This window comes from Coptis chinensis, chromosome 6 (assembly GCF_015680905.1).
Source record: "Coptis chinensis isolate HL-2020 chromosome 6, ASM1568090v1, whole genome shotgun sequence".
NCBI lineage: Eukaryota > Viridiplantae > Streptophyta > Magnoliopsida > Ranunculales > Ranunculaceae > Coptis > Coptis chinensis.
In genome coordinates this window covers 13,432,674-13,457,292 of record NC_141461.1, presented here as the reverse complement: position 1 = coordinate 13,457,292, position 24,619 = coordinate 13,432,674, and the positions used below count along the sequence as shown (strand labels likewise).

The 24,619-nt window shown below is 38.0% G+C and overlaps 3 protein-coding genes across 3 annotated transcripts; all 3 read right to left on the bottom strand.

Moving 5' to 3' along the window:
• Window positions 1-327: 327 nt before the first annotated feature.
• Window positions 328-777, bottom strand: LOC147491564 (uncharacterized). Its single transcript, XM_086567273.1, has one exon. The coding sequence runs from the start codon at window positions 775-777 to the stop codon at window positions 328-330; it is 450 nt and encodes a 149-aa protein (XP_086423399.1).
• Window positions 778-7,857: 7,080 nt separating this feature from the next.
• Window positions 7,858-8,735, bottom strand: LOC147491563 (oligopeptide transporter 5-like). The gene is made up of 2 exons (XM_086563790.1): window positions 8,647-8,735; window positions 7,858-8,545 (listed from the first exon to the last, which is right to left on the bottom strand). The coding sequence occupies exons 1-2, from the start codon at window positions 8,728-8,730 to the stop codon at window positions 7,919-7,921; spliced, it is 711 nt and encodes a 236-aa protein (XP_086419916.1). The 5' UTR covers window positions 8,731-8,735; the 3' UTR covers window positions 7,858-7,918.
• Window positions 8,736-15,878: 7,143 nt separating this feature from the next.
• On the bottom strand, window positions 15,879-18,568 carry LOC147491562 (oligopeptide transporter 5-like). Its single transcript, XM_086567272.1, has 4 exons — window positions 18,489-18,568; window positions 16,407-16,976; window positions 16,033-16,294; window positions 15,879-15,932 (listed from the first exon to the last, which is right to left on the bottom strand). Exons 1-4 carry the CDS (start codon window positions 18,566-18,568, stop codon window positions 15,879-15,881), a joined length of 966 nt encoding a protein of 321 aa, XP_086423398.1.
• Window positions 18,569-24,619: the final 6,051 nt, after the last annotated feature.

The window sequence follows — 24,619 nt, the reverse complement described above, 5'->3', positions numbered from 1 at the left end:
ATAAGGATTGGATTTACCTTTAGGGTGGCGTGAAGAACTAGAGAAACCAGGTGGAGTAATTGTCTTGCTATGAACAGCCAAGACAGAGGATTCAGTTGATACAGCGCGCCCCATAGCCTGTTTCTCCGATTGCACCTTGCGAATGTAAGCATAGCTTTGCTCCAAGGAAAATTTAGGGTCCTTGCGAAGAATCTCTCCACGCACCTGATCATACTCCGAATCGAGTCCACGCAAAAACATATGAACCCGCAATCTGGACATTGTTGACGTGTCCTGGACTAAAGCTGCAACATTGTTATTCTGGGAGGTCACCCTTTGATCAATCTCCTAGAACATGGCCACCAATTCGTTGTAATAGGAAGGAATAGGTCTCCCATTCTGCTTCGCTTCAAAGCACTTCGTATTCAATTCAAAAATTTGAGTTTCATCAGAGTTATCATAGAAGGTCTTCTCCACAGCCTCCCAAATATCTTTTGCAGTAGGAAGACGAATATATCGATTCATAAGAGAAATCTCCATAGAATCAATAAGCCAACTTTTCACCTTTTCATTATCTGTTGCCCAAACTTCATATTCGGTCGAATTCATATCCGGTTCAACCTTTGCGCCAGTCAAAAAACCAATCTTTCCCCTTGCTCCAATACGCATCCGTATGAGAGGAGCCCATACGGTATAGTTGGACTCATCTAATGAAATAGATTTTGGGAGCGCTGAGTTGTCTTGTGGGGTGTAGTGGTGATGAATGACATTTGAAGAATTGTTGTCAGATCCAGCCATTGCAGAAAAAAAAAATGAAAAATTTAGGTTTAGGGTTTAGGTTTTGGAAATTTTTTTGGATTTGAGATTCAAGGATTCAAGGATGGTTTGATTAATGGTTGTAATACGCAGCGGATTTCAATGGTTTGGCTCTGATACCATGTTAAACCAGAGGATTCAATTCAATTCAGTTCTATATTTACTTGATTGAATTCTAAAGAGGTTACAATTGTTTATATAGAGGTTACAAAATAAGAAACAAAACAGTCGGTGACTTGAGGAACACGAGGCGCGGGTCGCTCTCTATTTGTACTGGAGACGAGCGCAGGTCGCACTCTAGCTACTGGAACTTGGTCATGCCTGAGGCGCAAGTCGCGCTCTATACATGCCTTATCTAAGTGCAGGTCGCGCTCTATACATAAAAAGCAATATACAGCTTTCTACAGGAACTTCACTTTGATAGTTGGATGTGATTTGCAAGTTTTTTTTTCCGATAAACAGATGTGATTTGCAAGTGATCTTATGATGATGAGTCTATGAACTTTGTGCATTCATGTTCTCTAACTCTAAAAGATGTCTTCAAGATCTAAAACTATTAATGCAATAACTTGTATTAACTCTATAGTGCATATTGGAATGCAACTCCACAGAATAAAGAGCACATGGGTATTTAAAACCTTATCTGGTTGCACCCAAGTTGTTGGTATCCTATGTTGCCCTAGTTAGAACAGAAACAAGAAACTTGGCCTTGTATATTTTTTTGGTAAACAACTATAACGTTTACTCTGTAATATAATCAACTAGAAATGCATATTAATTGAGGTGTCTACCAACCCAAAACTCCAAGTATTATGTTAAATATTATTATACATAATCCACTTTTTAATCCATAGGATGGTTTCCTTATAAAAGGAGATTACACGCACATTACCATTACAATTCTGTTCAAGTGCAGTTAATTAGATTTTGAGTAACACATAATCTTGAGAGTTTTCTTCTCAAGCAGGCCCTGAAATGTGGGCATCCGGTTATTATGAACATGAGTATGGTGGTGTGCTTCCATGTTGCCATTACGATAGGAGATGTTGCTGCCGTGGCGGTTGAAACAGACCAAATTGAAAAAAGTAACCGATCAGCTTAGCTTTCACAGAGTGATGTTAGTCAAGGATGTCTAGTGTGTCAGCTGTAGAACACTATATATTAGTTTTCATGTATAGAGCGCGACCTGCACTCAGATGAAGTACAAATGGAGCGCGACCTGCGCCTTAGGCGTGAGTGAGTTCCAATAACTTGAGCGCGACCCGCGCCCCGTGTTTCTCAAGCCACCGACTATTTTGTTTCTATTTGTTGTAACCTCTATATAAACAAAATTGTAATCTCTTAGAATTCAATCAAGTAAATATACACTGAATTGAATTGAATCCTCTGGTTCTACATGGTATCAGAGCCAAACCATTGAAATCCGCTGCGTATTACAACCATTAATCAAACCATCCTTGAATCTCAAACCCAAATTTTTCCCAAAACCTAAACCTAAAACCCAAATTTTTCATTTTTTTCTGCAATGGCTGGATCTAACAACAATTCTTTCAACATCATTCATCACCACTACACCCCACAAGACAACTCCGCATTCCCAAAATCTATTTCATTAGATGAGTCTAACTATACCATATGGGCTCCTCTCATGCGGATACGTATTGGAGTAAGGGGAAAGATTGATTTTTTGACTGGCGCAAAGGTTGAACCAGATATGAATTCGACCGAATATGAAGGTTGGGAAATAGATAATGAAAAGGTGAAAAGTTGGCTTATTGATTCTATGGAGATTTCTCTTATGAATCGATATATTCGTCTTCCTACTGCAAAAGACATTTGGGAGGCTGTGGAGAAGACCTTCCATGATGACTCTGATGAAACTCAAATTTTTAAATTGAATACGAAGTGCTTTGAAGCGAAGCAGAATGGGAGACCTATTCCTTTCTATTACAACGAATTGGTGGCCATGTTCCAGGAGATTAATCAAAGGGTGACCTCCCAGAATAACAATGTTGCAAAATGTAGTCCAGGCACGCGCCAACAATGTCCGGTTAGGGTTCATATGTTTTTGCGTGGACTCGATTCGGAGTATGATCAGGTGCGTGGAGAGATTCTTCGCAAGGACCCTAAATTTTCCTTGGAGTAAAGTTATGCTTACATTCGTAAGGTGCAATTGGAGAAACAGGCTATGGGGCGCTCTGTATCAAATGAATCATCTGTCTTGGCTGTTCATCGCAAAACGATTACTCCACCCGGTTTCTCTGGTTCTTCACGCAACCCTAAAGGTAAATCCAATCCTTATGCAGATAAAAAGTGCAGTGTTTGTCGAGAATTGGGTCATAGCAAGGAGAGATGTTATGAAGTGATTGGCTATCCTGATTAGTGAGACTTTGCAAAGAGGCCACGAAACAATATAAGCAAGGCTGCTATTGCTAATGCTGTGCATGGACATCCAGACTATGCTTCGACTAATGTCACTCAATCAGGTATGAATGGTAAGGTTATTTCGAATAGTACATGGATAATTGATTCGGGTGCATTGGACCATATGACAAATGACCCTAGCCTTGTGGAAAGTCTTAGAGCTTAATCTCAAACCGCTGTTTCTACCGGATGGCACTCCAACTCCGGTTAGCGGAGAAGGTTCTATTATGTTATCTAAAACCTTCATTCTTGAATCTGTCTTAGTTGTTCCATCCCTTGCTTATAACCTATTGTCTGTTTGTCAAATCATTCTAGCACTTACATGTACTGTGACGTTCTATCCATCTTCCTGTGTTTTTTAGGACATTCTGACTCGACAAGTCCTTGGTTATGGTGTTAGAAGGGGGAAACTGTACTATCTGGATTTGACAGAAACTGGAGAGAAACATAAGAATTCTCTGGGGCAAGCTAATCAGGTCAATAGGGTTGAGAATGTAAAAGAAGTTGTGTGGTTATGGCATCATAGGTTAGGTCATCTTTCATTTAGTTATCTTAAGAGGTTACAACCTCGGTTATTTTCAGTTGTTAGTGATTATAAGTTTCATTGTGGCATTTGTGAACTGGCGAAGAGCCGCCGTATTTCATATTCACCAAGTCTTAATAGATGTCTTGTTCCTTTTATGAAAATTCACTCTGATGTTTGGGGTCCTGCCAAAATTTCTTCTTTTTCTGGAGTTCGCTATTATGTTACTTTTATTGATGATTGCACTCGCATGATTTGGGTGTCATTACTGAAAATAAAAGTGATGTATATGAGATGTTTACTAGGTTTTATAAAATGGTGGCGACACAATATTAACAATCTATTAGGGTTTTTCAGTTTGATAATGGTGGTAAATTTGTGAATGGTCTCATGTCTGAATTTTCTTCGTCAATTGGAATTCGTCATCAAACCCCACTCCAACAAAATGGTTTAGCAGAATAGAAGAACAGGCAGTTTTTGGAAATTGTTCGTGCTTCCATGTTTGGCATGAATGTACCTCGATCCTATTGGGGTGAAGTAGTGAAAACAACAGCCTATGTTATAAACCGTACTCCCTCACGGGTAATTGAGTTCCAGAATCCTTATCAGAAACTCCATATACTCTTGTCCATCCCATCCCATCCATGCCTAACTTGGAGCCTCGGGTGTTTGGATGTACAACTTATGTCCATATCCCATAACCAGAACGAAGTAAACTTGATCCTCGTGCGAAGAAGTTTATTTTTGTGGGTTATGCCGAGTTTCAGAAAGGGTATAGGTGTTATGATCCAATTACTAACAAGATGCATATATCTCTTGATGTCTCATTCCATGAATCCGACCCGTATTACTCGAGGGGAGTTTCCCAGTCTTCCCTTCAGGGGGAGAGTGTTGGTGAAGGGAATCCTGATGTCTTTGGGGAATTGGAACACTTGGAGGAACGATTTGAAGTTCCTAAAGCAGAAATTGATCCTGTAGCAGCAGTAGAGACAGAAGCACATGATCCGGATGTATCTGAAATTGTAGTACAAGACATTTCCCTTTCTACATCAATAACTAAAGATCTCAATCAGAATGATTCGCCTCAGGTACCTCCTATAACCGTTAATGAATATGTTGGGTTAGAAAGTCTTGAACCTAGACAATCACAAAGAACTAGTAAGGGAGTTCCTAAGAAATAATATGAACCAGACATCAAAGCCACTGCCAAATACCCTATAGCTAACTCTATGTCTAACCATAGCCTTTCTGAGTCACATGTACTTGTCATAAATCAATTATCTACTGTATTTATTCCTAGTAACGTGCAGGATGCTTTGAAAGATCCAAAATGGAAGAAAGCAATGAATGAAGAATTGGAAGCCCTTTAAAAGAATGTAACATGGGAGGTGGTTGATATGCCTGTTGGAATGAAGACTGTTGAATGTCGTTGGGTGTTTACTGTGAAGCTTAATGCAGATGGAACTATTAATAGATATAAGCCGAGATTGGTTGCCAAGGGATACACACAGCGTTATGGAATTGATTATGAGGAGACTTTTCGCGACTTTTGTGAAAAATCAATACGGTCCGAATTTTAATTTCGCTTGTAGCAAATAAAGATTGGCCCTTGCACCAACTTGATGTGAAGAATGCATTCCTAAATGGGAATTTGGATGAAGAAGTATACATGGATATGCCTCCAAGTGTGAAGAACCATCCCAAAGATGTTGGGAAGGTGTGTAAACTGAAGAAGGCTTTGTATGGCCTGAAACAGTCTCCAAGGGATTGGTTTGGAAAACTTTCACAATCATTGAGAGTTTTTGGGTACAAACAGAGCAATTATGACCATACCTTGTTTATCAAACACAAGGATGGTAAGATTACAGCTCTAATTGTGTATGTTGATGACATGATCATTACAGGGGATGATCCGAAGGAAATAAATGAATTGCAGAAGTATTTGTCGAAAGAATTTGAAATGAAGGATCTAGGACAGCTGAAGTATTTTCTAGGTATTGAAGTTACAAGGTCTAAAAAGGGGATTTCACTCTCACAGATGAAGTATGTCCTAGATTTGCTTGCTAAAATAGGAATGTTGGATTGCAAACCTATGGAGACACCCATTGAGATGAATCATGGACTCGCCATTTATCCTGATCAAGTTCCTACTAATAAAAGAAGGTATCAGTGTCTTGTAGGAAGGTTAATTTATCTCTCTCATACTAGACCTGATATTGCTTATGCTGTGAGTGTGGTTAGTCAGTTTATGCATTATGTTAGTGAAGAACATATGGATGCAGTCTCTCGTATCTTGAATTATTTGAAAAAGGATCCTGGCAAAGGTTTACTGTTTGGAAAGTCTGATGCATTGGATATTGTCGGATACACAGATGTAGATTGGGCTGGTGATAAAACTGATAGACATTCTACATCAGGATATTTCACTTTTGTCGGTGGAAATCTTGTAACTTGGCGTAGTAAGAAGCAGAAAATTGTTGCCAGATCGAGTGCAGAAGCTGAATTTCGAGCTTTGGCACAGGGAGTATGTGAATTGTTATGGATCCGTACTGTCTTGATGGAATTGGGATTCGAGCTTCAAAAGCCTATGGATTTACATTGTGATAATCAAGCCGCCATTCAAATTGCACATAACCCAGTTCAGCATGATTGAACAAAGCATGTGGAGGTTGATCGTCATTTTATTAAAGAAAATCTTGACAGGAAGGTTATTCGTTTTCGCTTAAGTAACCTCGGGGAGCAATTAGCTGATGTTCTTACCAAAGGTGTATCTCACAATGTGTTTGACAACTCAGTTGTCAAGTTGGGCATGATTGACATCTATGCACCAACGTGAGGGGGAGTGTAGAAAGCTGTTTATTAGTTTTCATGTATAGAGTGCGACCTGCGCTCAGATGAAGTACAAATGAAGTGCGACCTGCGCCTCAGGCGTGAGCGAGTTCTAGTAACTTGAGCGCGACCTGCGCTCGTCTCCAGTATAAACAGAGCGCGACCCGCGCTCTGTGTTTCTCAAGCCACCGACTGTTTTGTTTATATTTGTTGTAACCTCTATATAAACCAAATTGTAATCTTTTAGAATTCAATCAAGTAAATATACACTGAATTGAATTGAATCCTCTGGTTCTACATCAGCATGTATCCTTTGTTCAATTTAGCCGAAGTTGGTATTTTTTTACTCTTGTAGTTAATAATGGTGCATGTAGGGGTGCTTTGAGTATGGTTTTCTACTTTTCTATGAAGAAATGGTGGTGATGTTGTGTGTGGATACTGGATCGGTTACTTAGTTCGTGTTAAATGAATGAAAAAAAGTTTGTTAAGCACTGTTTAATGCTCTCTCTCTGTGTACCGTGTGCTAACCAAATGGCACTGAAAGATAAAATTTTCTAACAAAACTGGAGTTCCAAGAATCAGATATTCAATATATTACTAATTAATTTGTGAATATGACCAATAGATCTTCTTTGTACTCCTCGAGGAAGCTTGAGAAGCAGCAGCTACGAAAAAAAAATTGAGAACCAGCAAATCTTGTAGGAGTTTGCTCATGTGAAGTCAAACACACCCCCAAGTCATCTGCTCCATTACCTTCTTTTAAGCAATGCAGTTTTAGCTCGTAGACTAGGCGATGAATCATAGGTTCTACTAGAATGTAAGATAATGTTGGTGCCAAATTTTCTTCTTTTTTAAGAGGACTCCAGTTTAGCCATCTTTTAAATTTTTGGGAAATGAAGTATCGAATTCACATACTTGGTTTGCTTAAAAGACAAATTAGGATATTTCTTGGCATTGCAAAGTTAAATCCGTTGCAATAGGCAGTAGCTGCATATCACCACAGAAATGTTATCAACTTGGTTGTTTTAGCCGGATGTCACATCTTTAACTACTCCGCATGTGATAGCATGTCTTAGATAACCTATACCACACCCTCGTAAGGCATTAAGGCATGATCAGCGTTCGCTTATAAATGTCATCTCGCGAGCTCAAGGCTTGTTTGTATTTTGTCGTATAATCCCTTGGTGAACTGGAATTCTCTAAAAAAAGGTCTGTCCGCAGCACAGTCATGCCCCAGCTCTATAATTCCCTGGAAAACGTCTTTGAAAAAGTTACTAGTTCAAAACTTTTAAAAATACATATTTTCATTAACTTTGATGAACGTCTGATCAATCGAAGCAGATTTTGTTAATAATGAAAAACAGGGCAACCATCTACTTCTATACCAGGAGCAGTGGGACAAGTAGCAAGAGGGCAGTGATCACTCAAGTCCAACCCCCACCAGTTCACACCATACACGTCTTTCATCTGAACGGTGAAACTTGCCAGCAGAGACATAAAGGCGACACCAACATCCAAGCCATTTGAAAAAACATAGTTGTATTTAGTCCACCACCCATTATACTTTCTGTAAACAATATAGTTAAAGAGGATTGCCGTTGTAAACCAAGACCAGTAATGCACAGCAGCAATGGGAGGCATACCATTCGCTGCACCTAATATAATTGGAAGGTTTATCAGCCTAATCCACTTCTTATCTCCGAATGACCGAGAGATGATCCATACTAACACAGTAGCAAGAACTCCAAAAAGGAAGAACCAGTACATCTTTGAATATTGACCATGTGGTGCAAACACGCGACTTGGACCAACTGCACCCCAAATCACCCCCATACTAAGCAACAAATGATCACCAGGGCATGTCCAAGGGCTACCCTTCGGAAGCTTTTCTAGATCACAAATGTTATCCACCGAGGACAGAAGCCACCAGGCCGAACACAGGTTAGCTGTATATGAGACCGATGCACCAACAATCTTCGGAAAGCAAACATTTAAGCCACTTAATATTGGTGTCTTCAATTTGATCTATTTGAGTATACGACGTTAGTTAACGCTATCTTAATCAATTTTCATACCTGAGCAATGAACATTGATTTGGGAGGGATCTTCATATAGTGGGCAAGTTTAAAATCATATAAGAAGTCGTGAGCATGATCCATAGTTGATGTTGTTAGAATTTTTCTCTTTAAGGTGTACCTACATAGATCATACACATTACACAATTGTTAATTGTCGAACAACGTCCGAGTGACATTAGGAAGACTCACTAAACCGTGATCTTAAAATAACATGACCGAGTCATTTACATGTCTCAAATCACACGTGTCAGGTCATGACACGTGTATAAAGTGAGTATGGTTTTAACTATATGTGCAGATACTTTTTTGGGCTTAAGCGTATTTCTATTATTATGATGGGCTATAATAGAAATACACCCATAATATATAAGTTGAGGTCCCCACCCCAAACCCTATTATGATTCTCATAAGTTTTCCATCCACTGTGAGAGAACACAAGAAGGGTTTTGGAGTGGAAGACAACAACGTTCCGCTGCTGCTTATAGGACTTGTTTGATCAACGTTATAGGACTTGTTTGATCAACGTTATGGCTTTAGGTATGTCCTATTATTATTTGGTTTTCTTTATTGATTGACATGCATTATGGGTATTGGAGAAATCCTCGCAATTGGTATCAGAGCTCGCTTTCGGCTCCTTGAGCAACTTTGCATGAAAACACTAATGTGAATAGTTGCAACTGTATCTATCCACTATGACTTAGATGGTACTTCAGCTAGATTAAATTTAGAACAAACAAAACTTAAATTCATTACCTTTCTTTAAAGTCACTTATGATATTTTGGACATTCTTTATAAAATGTGACTTGCATGTTTCTTGCAAAAGCAACAGAAGATAACCTTATCATGTTTATCTTTCACGTACATTTACTTAAGAACTCACATTATCTGCAATATTTTTACCCTTATTATTCCATTTTCTTTTCTTAGTGCCTGAGTTGCCATTTTAGAAAGTTGCCAAGTGAGCACTATTAGTCTTATCTTGTTTCAACATTTCTCTTATTGCACATATTGAGCAATGAACTCACTAAATTCCTTTGAGTATTATACTTCATCTCAATGGGACCAAATTGTGCTAAAAGAGAAACTAGAATGAGGTGCACATAAAAATTATCAGAAACTCCAACTTTAGTGTCCTCAATTTAGCAACAAGATTAGACATTTTCATAACATGCTCTCTAAAAATTCATATTCTAGTATACTGCAAGGTGACAAATTTACTAAAACGCATACTTGCCTCCATCTTTTCCGATGCAACATCGGTATGCAACTTGGCTTAAGAATTTATTGGCATTTTCTATCTTAGGCATTGCACAAAGAATTCAGAAACATAGTACTTTATTATCATAAGACTAAGACTATTATAGCGCTCCCACTTTTCCTAGGTAGCCTTTCATCGGCAAAACTAGTACCAGTAAAACTTAGAGCATCTCTAGGTGGACGTATCCGTAGTCGCATTCTTCAAATTTGAAGAAATGCGTCGGAATTTCCCGGAATTCCAACTCTAGGTGGTCGCATCACCTGCTTGTTCGCATTCTTGTTCGCAAATTTGGCAATTTGGATGCGGATGCGGAGCGACATTAGTAATGTCGCGCGCCATTGCAAATGTCGCCCCAAGTTTTTTTTTGACTTTGACTAGCACCAAAGCGCCCGATTAATGCTTGGCGCCACTACTACTAATGTCGCAAAGTTATTTTTTTATTTTTTCAATTTGGTGCGACATTAGTACTGGCGCGTGAGTTTTTTTTTGAATTTGGGGGCGACAGTGGTAATGTCGCGCAGGTGGGTCCCCAATGAATTTTGCGACCACGAATTTGCGACCACCTAGAGTTGGTCGAAATTTGCTATCAGATTCTGTGGTAGCATTCTTCAAATTTGAAGAGTATGCTACCACCACCTAGAGATGCTCTTAGGAGGCACATCAACATGCATGGCATAATCCCAAAACCATACATCCAAAAAACAATTATAAGATGCATAACACAAAAGATATATCACATTACTATATATATGTCATCTACTATAATGCATTGACAATAATAAACTGGAATATTATCATGCATTCATTAGTCTAAATGAAAATTAATAATCAAGTAGACAAATGACAAGATATAAAACATTTTATAAAACTTTAGTAGTGGGCCTTAATGAGAAACCTAACACACCATTATAATTCAAGTCTTTGGACAAGCATTTAACGTGTAAGTGGTTCTCTCTAAACACATAAGGCTAATCGACATATGTAAAACAAAGTTAGGCTTGGCCAAACAATAAGTCTTCCTTAGGGCCGACTATTGAATGCATAAGTAACTCCTAAAATTATTTTCCGTATATTAATTACCTTATACCGTCTTTAATCCGGCCAAAATAGTAAACTTCCTTTGGGCCGATTATTACTTGCATGGATTAAGACGCAACCATATACAATCCAATAAACTTTGCCATTAAACCCAAATAAATTTTCCATGAAAGAGGCCACTTAGGCAGCGTATCACTTTGAACTTATCCAAGTTTCATGGTTTAGATTGCTAATTTTTCAAATGTTTGGAACATGCTATTATTCAATTCTGTTAATTAACATGATGATAATAGTAGAAAAGAAAATTCCAATAGCAAAGTTCATAAATCCAAATATGATCAAACTGAAATTTAAGTCCGTCTATTTTATTGGGCTCGAAAAACTCTTCGATTTGACTATTCAACCACCCAAAACTGACTTAAATCAAGTTATATACGCTGAAATAAGTTAATTGGGCCCAAAAAAAATACCAAATAGGCCCAAAAACGAATCAAACTAGGTCCAGTCAACTTGAGTCAGACCCGGTCAAGGTAGTCAGACTTTGTTTGCAAAGGCAGACCTGGCATACATGGGTCAGACCCAAGCCCAATCTAGTTTATGGGTCGAGATGGACTTTGGGCTATGGGGCAGACTTTAAGAAAGCACAAATACTTTTTTTTAGCGGGCTTTAGAAGAAAACAAAAGGCCCAAAAAAGGTTTTGTGTTTGGGATCGGTTTAAAACTCAGAATTTTGAACTCTGACTCAAGTGAGTTGACATTGAAAACTCATCGTCACTTTCACCCACAAAAGACAGAAGCTTAAAAAACAGACTTGATGGTTTTTCCGACCAAACTGCCGCCATTAAGCCCATTGACTGAACGATACAAAACAAGTTTCGACCGTCAGATATCATCTCTACCATCACACAACCCACCACACCAAATTTCAGCCCCATTGGACCCTGCATCTCCGAGATACATAGCTTTTAAAATCGCCAGATTCATATAAAAACGAGTTTTTAACCACTTTTAACATCAGTTAACTACATGAATATGAGATCGAAAACTACAAGCCACCATACGGATTTAAAATATGGTATGAAGAGATCAATTCTGGAAAATCTCAGCACCATACATCCAAACCCGAAGGAGATCCAAGAGTCCAAACTTGGCAGGAAAAACAGTTTCAGGAATTTTCGATTCAACCTTTGACGGCGGTACCCACCACAACCGGCGATCAAAACCCATCATCCACCGTTGGATATGATCCTTAGATGATGAAGTACTGACTCCACAAATCCCGACCCCAGAAAAATCCGATCGCCGGAATCCGACGGTTCAATAACGTTGAAATCGAAAAAAAAAAAAAAACTGATTTTTCTCAATTTTAGTTTTAACTTAGTAAGAAAATAAACCGTATGTTTTCTTAATGATTAACATCTAGGCGAATGATACCAATTGTGAGAATTTCTCCAATACCCAGAATACATGTCAATCAATAAAGAAAACCAAATAATAATAGGACATACCTAAAGCCATAACTTATATATTATGGGTGTATTTCTATTATAGCCCATCATGATAATAGAAATACGCTTAAGCCCAAAAAAGTATCTGCACATATAGTTAAGCCCATACCCACTTTATACACGGCGTCATGACCGACACGTGTGATTTGAGACATGTAAATGACTCGGTCATGTTATTTTAAGATCACGGTTTAGTGAGTCTTCCTAATGTCACTCGGACATAGTTCGTGTAATGTGTATGATCTATGTAGGTACACCTTAAAGAGAAAAATTCTAACACATCCATGCTTAATTCGTGAAAAATCAGTCATTGGATGTGTTTAAGGCTTATAAAGTTAAACCATCAAACTGACCGAAGTAGTAAATACTATGGTGGGTATGATACTTGATGGAATATTTGCAAGATACTTGATGGAATGTGACATCGTTCTTTAGTACACCATGTCAGGGACGCCGTGTCAAAATGGTGTATTTGAGATGAAATAAGACCTTAAAAGACATGGTTGTTAGAATGACAAATCATATTTCTAACCAGAGTCTCTACAGGTGAAACCTTAAAGACTGCAATAGGCAATCTTTGTCGTGTACTTAGTAAAGCAGTAACTAAAACCCCATATGATGAACTATGGACTGGAAAGAAACCTAGTATAAAGCATTTACATATTTGGGGTTGTTCAAAAAAATTTGGCCTTTACAGCCTAATAAAAGGAAACTGGACTCAAGAACTAATAGTTACTACTTTATTAGCTATTCGAAAAGGTACAGGGGTTTCATGTTTTATTTCCCCTGTTCAAGTACCCTATTTATTTGTGACGGATAATGCCATATTTATTGAGAATGTTGAGAATAGTGGGAGTACACAACCTAGGAATAATGATTTGAAGAAAGAACACGATGTTCCTTTAATGGATTGGTTATACCTGTCTTTGGACAGTATGCGGTTGAAAATCAACCAAGTATTCCTAAGTTGCCTCCTACTTTTACAGAAAAACCTTGATAAACTCAATTAGAAGTGTCATTAAAGAATTCACATAAAGGGGAGGAGACTAGCTATTTAAGGAAATTATATAATGTATCTCCAAAATCATAAATTTGATATAGGAACTGAAAGTAATCACATTATTTTCGTTCAAGCCAAACAAAGTGCTCACTCCTTAGATTGGATGAATGTCATGTTAAATGAGTTTAAGTATATGTAAAAGACAATGACGTTTGGGATCTTATTGAATTGCGTAAAGGAGTCAAACCAATTGGTTTGCTAATGGGGTTGCAAAACCAATCATGACTCAAAAAGGCAACATCGAAAGATATAAAAGATATCTTGTCTCGAAAGACTTTACTCACCATGAAGGCATTTATTATAAAGAGAAGGCTTATTATGGCACTTGTAGCTCATTATGATTTAGAGTTACACCAGATGGATATTAAGATTGGTTTTCTGAATGGCAACATTCAGGATACTTTCTATACGTAGCAACCTCAGGGTTTTGAGTCCAAAGACACAGAACGTTTGGTTTGCAACTTGAAGAATCCATCTATGGCTTAAAGCAGACATCTCGTCAGTGGTACTTAAAGTTTGATCACGTTATTGCCTCTTTTGGTTTTAAGTTAAATTAACGTGGATCAATGTTTATATTATAAGATCAGTGGGAGCAAATTTATTTATTATGGTAATATATGTTGATGATATTCTACTAGCAAGAAGTGACATACGGTGTAGAATTTTGTTATATGCATAAAGATCACTGTGATATATCACGTGATATTTTTTGGCTTTCACAAAATGCTTATATCAATAAAGGTGCTAAGTAGTTCCAGCATGCACAACAATTTACCAGGTAATGCACATTTTGGTAATGGTGATAAGTTAAATTTGCTTACCTATTCAAAGAACGATTTATAAGAAAATATCCCATATGCGTTAGCTGTAGGGAGTCTCATATATGCTCAAGTTTGTATGCCTCCAGTTACTGCGTACGTAGTTGGAATGCTTGGCAAATACTTAATCCATGAATGGATATGAAAGCGGCTAAAAAATTTATGCGGTATTTGAAAAGAACAAAAGATTTCACACTCACATGCCGAAGAACCAATCATTTGGTAACCGATTGGATCTTATCGGATTCCGGTATTATGTTGTAAGTTTCATTTAGAAATTGTTAAAGATTTATTGTGATACTAAAGCCGCTAAATTTTTCCTTTGAGAATGACAAGAGTTCATTAGCGTCCCGTAGGACACTGATATAAAGTTTCTTGACATGAAGAAAGGGATCAACATTATCATTTATCTTTTGACAGTTGTATGTTAGTACTGATCTCCAAAATATGGATTCACTTACTAAAGGCTTACCACTTAAGGCACTTAAAAGAGCTTATAGCTTGTAAAGGAGTAGTTAATTAGTCCTTGTGATATTTCATTTCAGTAGGAGTCTATATTACTAAGTAACTCTTGCTTGTCACTTCAGTAATTGATGATTATTTTGAAATAAAGTTATCTACTTATTCATTTATGATTGCGCATATAAAGTTTGATTAAGTAGAATAAAGAAAATCACTATAAATCATAAGATTGGACCAATTGAAAATGAATATGTTCAGGGATCGATTACATGTTATTTTCATACTACACATCCATACTTAATCTATGTCATTGGAGATATTAGTATTGTGACCACAGATGGGTCTAGTCATGCTAAATGTGGCAAAGGTCGCTGTGATCCTATATATTTGTTTTCAATGGACCAGATTATGTTTTTAAGACGTCACTCATTATTTCGACAATAAAATTTAGAGCTCTTAAGGTCAACATTGTTGAATATCAGGTTATGACCTATGTGGTACAAGTGGGAGATTGTTAGAATTTTTCTCTTTAAGGTATACCTACATAGATCATACACATTACACAATTGTTAATTGTCGAACTATGTCCGAGTGACATTAGGAAGACTCACTAAACCGTGATCTTAAAGTAACATGACCGAGTCATTTACATGTCTTAAATCACACGTGTCAGGTCATGACACGTGTATAAAGTGAGTATGGGCTTAACTATATGTGCAGATACTTTTTTGGGCTTAAGCGTATTTCTATTATCATGATGGGCTATAATAGAAATACACCCATAATATATAAGTTGAGGTCCTCACCCCAAACCCTATTATGATTCTCATAAGTTTTCCATCCACTGTGAGAGAACACTTGGCATCAGGTATGTCCTATTATTATTTGGTTTTCTTTATTGATTGACATGCATTCTGGGTATTGGAGAAACCCTCACAGATGTTGCATAGGATTTGAAAGCCAAGTTTGCAATAGGATTTCCCGGGTATACATAACCGATAAGTAGCTCTCAAAGACCATACATATCAATTCCCTGCAGTTATCATCAGAAAGAATATATCAAGCTTAGTTACACGGTCAGAACTCAGGAGTAGTAAAACTTATCCTTGTCCTCATCGAGTACGTCATCGTCATTATCCTAATAAACAAAGGACTTCATAGATGTGATTAGATACTACACAAGAAGTTTGTTAGAATTCTTTGGTGTATGTGAAGTTATTACGAGTGTCATTTCTAACCTGTCCTGTGGTAGCAATGAGTACACCAGTTGGGAGAATCAAAATAAAAGCCAGTAGACATCCAAACAAAATGCCCCAGTATGGAAGTTGAATTTGTTCTTCATATACTCTGCTATTAATTATTGCCACGATGATCATTGAGACAAAGATTATATAAATCCACCAATGAGGAATAGATTCATATTTCATCATGAGCCTATTGTGCACATCACCATGCTGTTTTCGGTTTTTGAATGCTTCACAAAATTGTTGCCAGGTTTCCCTAAAACACAAGCAACAATGCATACAAGACTTTATCTTTTGTAGTATACTAGGATGATTAAGAGCAAAAGGTTAAACTTACACAAGAAATGTACGAAACTAATGAGCCTTACCTGCCATAACGGAGAACAAAATCAGTTACTGTAGCAGTTACAGCTCCAAAGGAAAATCCAAAACCATAGATGAAAAAAACACTCAGATATATGCTTGAGTAGCTACTGTAAGCTTCTTCATTCAATTTTAAGTCGCCTCCAAGGACTTGCGATGAGTTATAGTCTTGTCCTTTGAAATCAAATAAGTTACTAGAAAAAATTGGAAATCTCCTCGCATTATAGGAATCAGTCCAATAAGTTATAGGAGTTATTATATACATGATTAACACAAATCCAACCATACGATTTACGACTGTGAACATAGGCAGAGCAAAGGGATTTCCTAAGAAACCTGTAATGGTAGGCCAATCAAGAGCAAATGAACCAATGCCAAAACCATGAAGACCTGAACCAATTTGTTGAGCAACGACCGAATTTTTCCAGATCCAACATACAAATGAGAGAGCAGTTATAGAGGGGAAGAAATAATTAGGGAGGACATAGTAGGCAAAACTTGACACTGCAACAATAACAAAAAATTGGAGTTTGGTTAAGTATCCTTTTTGTCTTTCTTCCTTCTCATGCAATATCCTACAAGTTACCAAAAAAAAAAAAACGAAGTAGTAAATTTGGTTGATAATACAAATACAGATATCATAAAAAGAGAGAGAGAACTAACCTGTAAAAAGAAACATCCAATAAGGACATGGCCACCACATGTAATGAGATTTTACAAGAAATTCCATAAAAATTCCAGCCAGCCCGTAACCGATCATCTAAATGAATTATTTGTCATACATCACAAAACTAACAAAGGGTATAAGCAAACTACAATTTCATGTAGTAACATTAAGTGGAATGCTATCAGACAACTGTGAGTTGCATACACTCTATCTCAGTAAAAGACAATTTTAGTATAGCGACTCCAAAAGTTCAAGTACGATTTTATTTGGAGTACCCCAAACAAAAAGCATGTCTTTAACTCACAAAGTGCGTTACTTGCCTAATAGGATTCCTCTGAAATTGGAACTACTATATTGGTTAACATTTTCGTGCAGAAACTTACTTGACTTGTTTGCACCAAGAAAAAAGATGCCCAAAAGTTGATATTCTTGTGGTAAAATGCTTTAGCAATTGTCACAGTTGTCAAAGAATATGGATTGTCAAAACCAGAGTTAGCAAGTATGGATACCAAGACATGCTCTTTGACATTGAATGGCCCGGGATTCATAGAGAACGTCCATTTTGTCCCTGGAACTCTAATGGGTTTGGTTGGAAGCTTCTATGCCATAAACTTTCCAATTGGTAGAAGCAGAATTGAAGTACAAGTCTGTGAGAAATTAACCATGTTTTGACGATAACTGAAGAACTGTACAGCAAATGCTATGCAAATGCATGAAATTGGTCCCAAAACCCACGTACGAAATGTCAATGCTGGCAATGCTGAGTCATCAGTTATTGGAACTGTAAGCCTCACTTGTTCTATTGGAGAATCATTGATTTCTTCTGCAAATAAAAAAATTGGCCTATTAGTGGCGAGTACCACGGCATTGTAACTCAATTTAAGGCGGGATAGTATGAAACCTCAGAAAGCCAAAATCAGCTTTTTAAAAACAGAAGAAAACCATATAACTCGATCTAATTATACCAAACTGCGTTCATTCCCAATTGAGGCAAACTAATTATTCCCCATGTTAACACGGGAGTCTTCAATTATTATAACTTGAATCTTACCAAGAAATTTCATCATCAATGTAACCATCAACGTAAATCATCTTTAAAGTTTAAACTCAACTTGTTGATGTCAAAAAAATTACCCGTGTCTAAAATTGTTGTGATAGTTGCATAAATGCTTACTAATTGCATTACCTACTAGAGTTGAAGTACGTACAATATTCAGGTTGAGCGAACTAGTTCTATTGTCTCGGAGATATCGACTTGTTTGCTAGCTAGTATCAGTTGGTTTTGAGTTACATAAAGTCATAAACTGATAAACATATGCTGTACAATTAACGTTGCATTTAGCATGGTAAAATAATTAAGCTGTTCAGTTGAAATCATTACGGAAAACAATTAATTTTCACTGGGAGATCAAATAATTACCTTACACGTACAGTTACACAAAATGAGAGAGAAAGAAGAGTGAGCATAGAACCTTGTCTTTGCTCTTGGTCTGGCTCCATGATTATAGCAATTGCAACTTCTGTGCAATATGTTTGATGTGATTTAGAACTTGACAAAACCAATGAACAGGTAAGGAGATATATCTTAATTCCATGAACTGATAAAAGGTACCTCTTAAATAGAAGGTCGTGTTTTTAGCATTAATTTCATATTAAATTTCCATCTTGAGACACAGAAATATGCTCGCATGGAAAGATTTTGTAGATTTGCTGATCATTGGCAGAATTGGCAAAAAGATGGAAAATTTATATAAATTTTTTTTGGCTCCCAGGGCTTTCCAAAGCCAACCACGGTTACTTAAAAATTGTGGGTGAAATTGTTGGGACAGCTTGCAACGTTCCAATTAAACTTTGGAGGAAGTACATTGCACATCCAGTCAACTGTGCAATACCAAAACAAGTAGAGTAATTCAGAACCAGTATTCTGGATGAAATATCATAAAAATGAAAACCCATCCTATCTCTCTCCAAGATTACGGATAACTCTAAACAGAGGGAGGATAGTAAAAATACATTACGTGGAGGATAGTAAAAAAACACTACATTATCATCTGCAGCACTAGCTTTAGGCATTTGGTAATGGAATCCACAACATGGTTGTGCTCCCTGTTGGGGTCAAGGATACCAATCGATCCCCACTAAGATAACTTGCAATTTGACAAACAACTACTCTAGACAAAAATCTAAACTTTCACTACAACCTTCTAAACAATCAACAACTATCACAAATAAGTAATAATAATGCAAAGAAAATAAAGCATACCACAACACAAAGATGTAACGTGGTTCGATCAATGATGCCTACTTCCACAAGAGCTAATCCTTTTATAAGTATGGGAAGAAAGATTATAATCACTCCCCTCAAGTCTCTCCACCTTATTAGATCACTCCTCTCTCCTTACAAGTTTTTCTCTTTGCAAAGGTTTTCTCTCAATTTTGATTACTCTCAAAATTGGGTTTCTATTCAAGACTTGGTTTTCCAAAACCTAACTTTTATTTTTATACTAAACTTGCAATTTCACGGTTATAGTAGAAATAGAAACTAACAAGTTTAGGTATGAGCGCGGGCGCGCTCTCGGTAAGGTAAAATCGAGTGCGTGCACGCTTTCTTATTTTCCTCAAAACCAAATGTCCAGTAACTTTGTTTCGTGAGAGGCTGAAAAAAACTATCTTCTTTTTCACGGTAAGGGCGCGGCGGGTTGGTCACAACCAATCTGAGCGCATGCGCGCTCAAACTTCTTCACACGAACAATACTTCTTTTTCTCCTTCTTTCTCATGTGAGGGATAACTCCAACAATCTCCCCCTCCCGAACAGTGATGGGGGATACCTCCATGCATTCCCAAATCAACAGGAGGAGTGTGCTACCATTCCGGCGGTAGCACAACAAACATCAAACTTATCTTTCGGTAAGATTTTGGTCATTATATCCAATCCGTTCTTGTCGATATGGATCTTTTCAATGCACAAATGCTTGTCTTCAAAAACTTCTCTAATCCAATGCTAATGCACATGTATGTGCTTGGATCTAGAATGAAGACTCGGATTCTTGCTCAAATGGATGGAGCTCCGACTGTCACATAAAACTACAAACTATATCTGCTTTAGCCCTAGTTCATCAAAGAACCTCTTCATCCATATCATTTATTTACAACACTCAGTGGCTGTAATATACTCGGCTTCTGTAGTGGAGAGGGCAACACACTTTTGCAACTTAGATTGCCAAGAAACTGCTCCCCCTGCAAAAGTAAACAAATAACCGGAGGTGGACTTCATAGAGTCAACATCACCTGCCATGTCTGCATTTGTGTAGCCTTCAAACAAGGTCTTACTTCCACCAAAACACAAACACGCTTTGGAAGTGACCTTGAGATATCTCAATATCCATTTAACACCTACCCAATGCTCTTTACCCGGATTTGACAGAAAACGGCTTACAACACCAACGGCGAAAGTAATATCCGGTCTTGTACACACCATATATTGCATACATCAAGTTGCCCACTGCGGATGCGTAAGGAATCTTTTTTATTTGACTCTACTCATGCTCACCCTTTGGACACATATTTTGGTCATGTGGAACTGGCCACCAAGCGAACAACTGACTGGTTTCACTTGATTAATGTTGAACCTCTTCAACACCTTCTCAATGTAGCTTTCTTGAGAAAGACACAACTTCCCACTCTTTCTGTCACGAGTAATCCGCATACCAAGTATCTGCTTTGCTTGACCCAAATCCTTCATCTCAAAGGACTTACTCAAGTCTTTTTTCAGCTTGGATATCTTGTTGATGTTCTGGCCAACTATCAACATATCATCCACATACAACAAGAGCACTATGAAATCCCCATCTGAAAATTTCTGAATAAACACACAATGATCGGAAGCGGACTTCATGTAGCCATGCTTCACCATAAAGGAATCAAACTTTATAAACCACTGTCTCAGTGCCTGTTTCAACCCATACAAACTCTTTATCAGCTTGCATACTAAGTGCTCCTTGCCTTTGACCTCAAACCCCTCTGACTGGTTCATGTAGACATTTTCTTCAAGGTCTCCATGAAGAAAAGTTGTCTTGACATCTAGTTGCTCAACCTCTAGGTTCATACTTACGGTCAGATCCAATACCACCCTGATAGAAGTTATCTTAACTATATGAGAGAAAATTTCATCAAAGTCAATACCTTTCCTTTGACTGAATCCCTTCACAACAAGGCGAGTTTTGTGCCTTGGATGTGAATTATTCTCCTCATGCTTGACTTTGTAGATCCACTTATTTTTGATAATTTTTCTTCCTTTCGGTTTTCAACTAAGTCATAAGTGTGATTCTTATGCAAAGAATCCATCTCATCATGCATGGCCTTCAACTACTTCTCTTTGTCTGTACCTTCAAATGCCTCTTGATAGTACATAGGTTTTCCACCATCAGATAGTAAACATACGTATGTGGTGGATACCTGGATAAAACTTTTCTCTCTCTCTCTCAGACCTCCTTGCCCCATCTTCTTGTGCCTCAGGAGGATGCACTTATGGTTGCTCAGGTGGTGGTTCATGCACTTCATCTGCGTCTTCTATATCAATAGGTTCTATCCCATCATGAGCAATACGATCATCATCATGAGTTTCAAACTCATGGTTCTCTACATTCTCAATGCCTTCTGCACGTTCCATAGTAGGAACTTCTAGTTCTGAATCAACAAGATCATTAGTGAAAGCTTCTAACTTCTCACCATCCTCAAAATCTGCTATGGTTTGGTCTTCCAAGAACACAACATATCGACTTCGGATTACCTTCTTGTTAATCGGATCATAAAATTTGTAGCCAAACTTCTTATCCCCATAAGCCAGAAAAATGCACTGCTTAGCTTTGTCATCAAGCTTGGATCTCTCATCTTTGGGAATATGAACAAATGCCTTGCACCCAAATACCCTCAAGTATCCATAATCAACATCTTTGCCTGACCATACTCTCTCTGGATAATCACTATTCAGAGGCTTCGACGGCGAAATGTTGATCACATGTATGGCTGTGTGCATTGCTTTTACCCAGTAGCTTCTAGGTAGCTTAGAGTGAGACATCATGCATCTCATCATCTCTACAATAGTACAATTCATCCTTTCGGCTATACCATTGTGTTACAGAGTCTTGGGAATGGTCTACTCATGACGAATCCCATGACTCTTGCAATACTCTTCAAATAGCCCAATGTACTCACCCCCATTATCTTAGCGAATACACTTCAAAAGATTTTCTGTCTCTCTTTCCACCATGCTATGGAAAGTCTTAAACATGCCAAGTACTTCATCTTTGGTCTTCAGACTATATGCCCATATCTTTATTGACGCATTATCAATGAAAGTCAAGAAATACAAAACTCCCCCGTGGGACTTTACTTTCATAGGACCACATAAATATGTGTATACAAGCTCAAGGACATTGTTCTTTCTGTGAGAGGGGAATCTTTGGAAAGATACCCTGTGTTGCTTTCCTACCAAACAGTGAGTACATCTATTTAAATGCGTACTTTTGATATTTGGCAAGGCCTTTTGCTTGGCAAGAACTTCCATGCCTTTTTCTCCCATATGACACAGTCTCTTATGCCATAGTTTGGAGGAAGCTTCTTCTTGTACCGCATTTAACTCTGCTTTACACAAACTAGCATGTGTCTTGTAAAGCGAGCAAGTTTTCTTCCCTTTGGTTACTATAATGGAACATCTGCTTAGTTTCTATACCCTGTTGCCAAACGAGTTTTGAAAGCCATCATCATCTAACTTCCCAGCATAAATTAGGCTTAGTCGAATGTCAGGGACATGTCATACATCCTTGAGTGTCAAGGTGTAGCTGACATTGGTTTCTATATGAACATCCCCAATGCCTACAATCTTCGAGACGCCACTGTTACCCATATTTACCTCACCAAATTCACCACAGTTGTAGGTAGTGAAGAATCCCCTATGTGGTATGACGTGATAGGATGTTCCTATATCTATCACCCACTCTGTATCCTGGCATGAGGTACTAACACAACACTCACCACAATCTGACACAATTCCTACTAGATCATTGTTTACTAGTGCGGTAGTATCTCGACATGTGTTTCCATTCCTCTTTACCTTGTCTTCATGTACACAGTTATTCTTCTTATCCCTCTTCAGTGTTCTACACTCATACCTGAAGTGACCCTTGGTGGCACAATATTAACATTGTCTTTCTGCCTTAGGAGTTCTAGCTTCATCCCTAGATTTGCTTCTATCATCACTTCTAGAATGAGATGGTTTTTTGCTCTTACCTCTCCTCTGTTTCTCTGTGACAAAGATCTCTGAGTGAGAGGAGCTACTTCATGAACCCCTTCTTGTCTCCTCATTCAACAATGCCCCGGTAGCCATCTCCATGGAAATGATTCCATCTTTAGCAGCTCCGTTAAGAGAAACTGCTAACGTCTCCCAATTGTTAAGTAGAGAGTTTAATAGGAACAAAGCCTCAACTTCGTCACCCATATTAACCTTCATCAAGTGCAACTGATTGATGGTATTCTATACTTCATTAAGATACTCAGACATTGAAGAACCTTCTTTGTACTTCGTGTTAGCAAACTTCTTAATGAGCAATACCTTATTTTCGGCCGATTTATTCTCATAGAGGTCTTTAAGTTTCTTCCACAAGCAAAAAGCGGTAGTCTCTTGGGATACATGGTAGAAGACACTGTTGTCAATCCACTGTCGAATGTACCCAATTACTTTTCTATTAAGCTTCCTCCACTCAGCCACAACAGTCGCTTCTGGTCTTACTCCTCTATTCTCAATGGGTTGTGCCAAGTCCTTGCAATATAGCAAGTCTTCCATCTTAGATTTCTAAATAGTGTAGTTAGCTCTATTCAGACTAGTCATGCGAGTGTTTATAGAATGGTCCATCTCTACAAGCTATTTCAACTCAAACCTTCTCTCAGGAATTTTGTCAAACACCTTCCGAGCGAAATTTGGATAACAACCTAAATTAATCTAACCTTGCTCCGATACCACTTTGTAAAGGGGATTTCTTGTCATTGAACAGATGACACGTGTATGAGAAATAACCTAAGACTATAGATGTCCAGAATGAGACGAGGACCTTCGGATTAGTTCTGTGAATAAGTGATCTCGTGCTTAGCACGAGTGTTTAGTGGACATGTGCTAGGCACGTGGCTGACCGCCTCTAAGTATGACAGCTCTCTAAGTCATTTGGAACTGATATAGACAGTTCCTGAACATAAGGAAACTGAAGATGACAATCTCTGATGATAAGGAAGGAATCGTGATGACATATCTTAGGAGTTACATTTTAAAAATAATCTTCCCATACACGATGGGACATTATGATCAATAAGGAAACTTACCTCTCATAAGATATGGTCTAGATTCAGACTTCCATAAGGAGAGGAATCCAAATAGGAAGGCAGAGTCCAAAGATGGAAGGGAACGCACAAGCGGTGAGGACAGTCCTAACCCTATGACTCTCATAGCTCTTCCTATATAAACCAGAGGGATTCACTCTTAGGAAGTACACAAAATATGG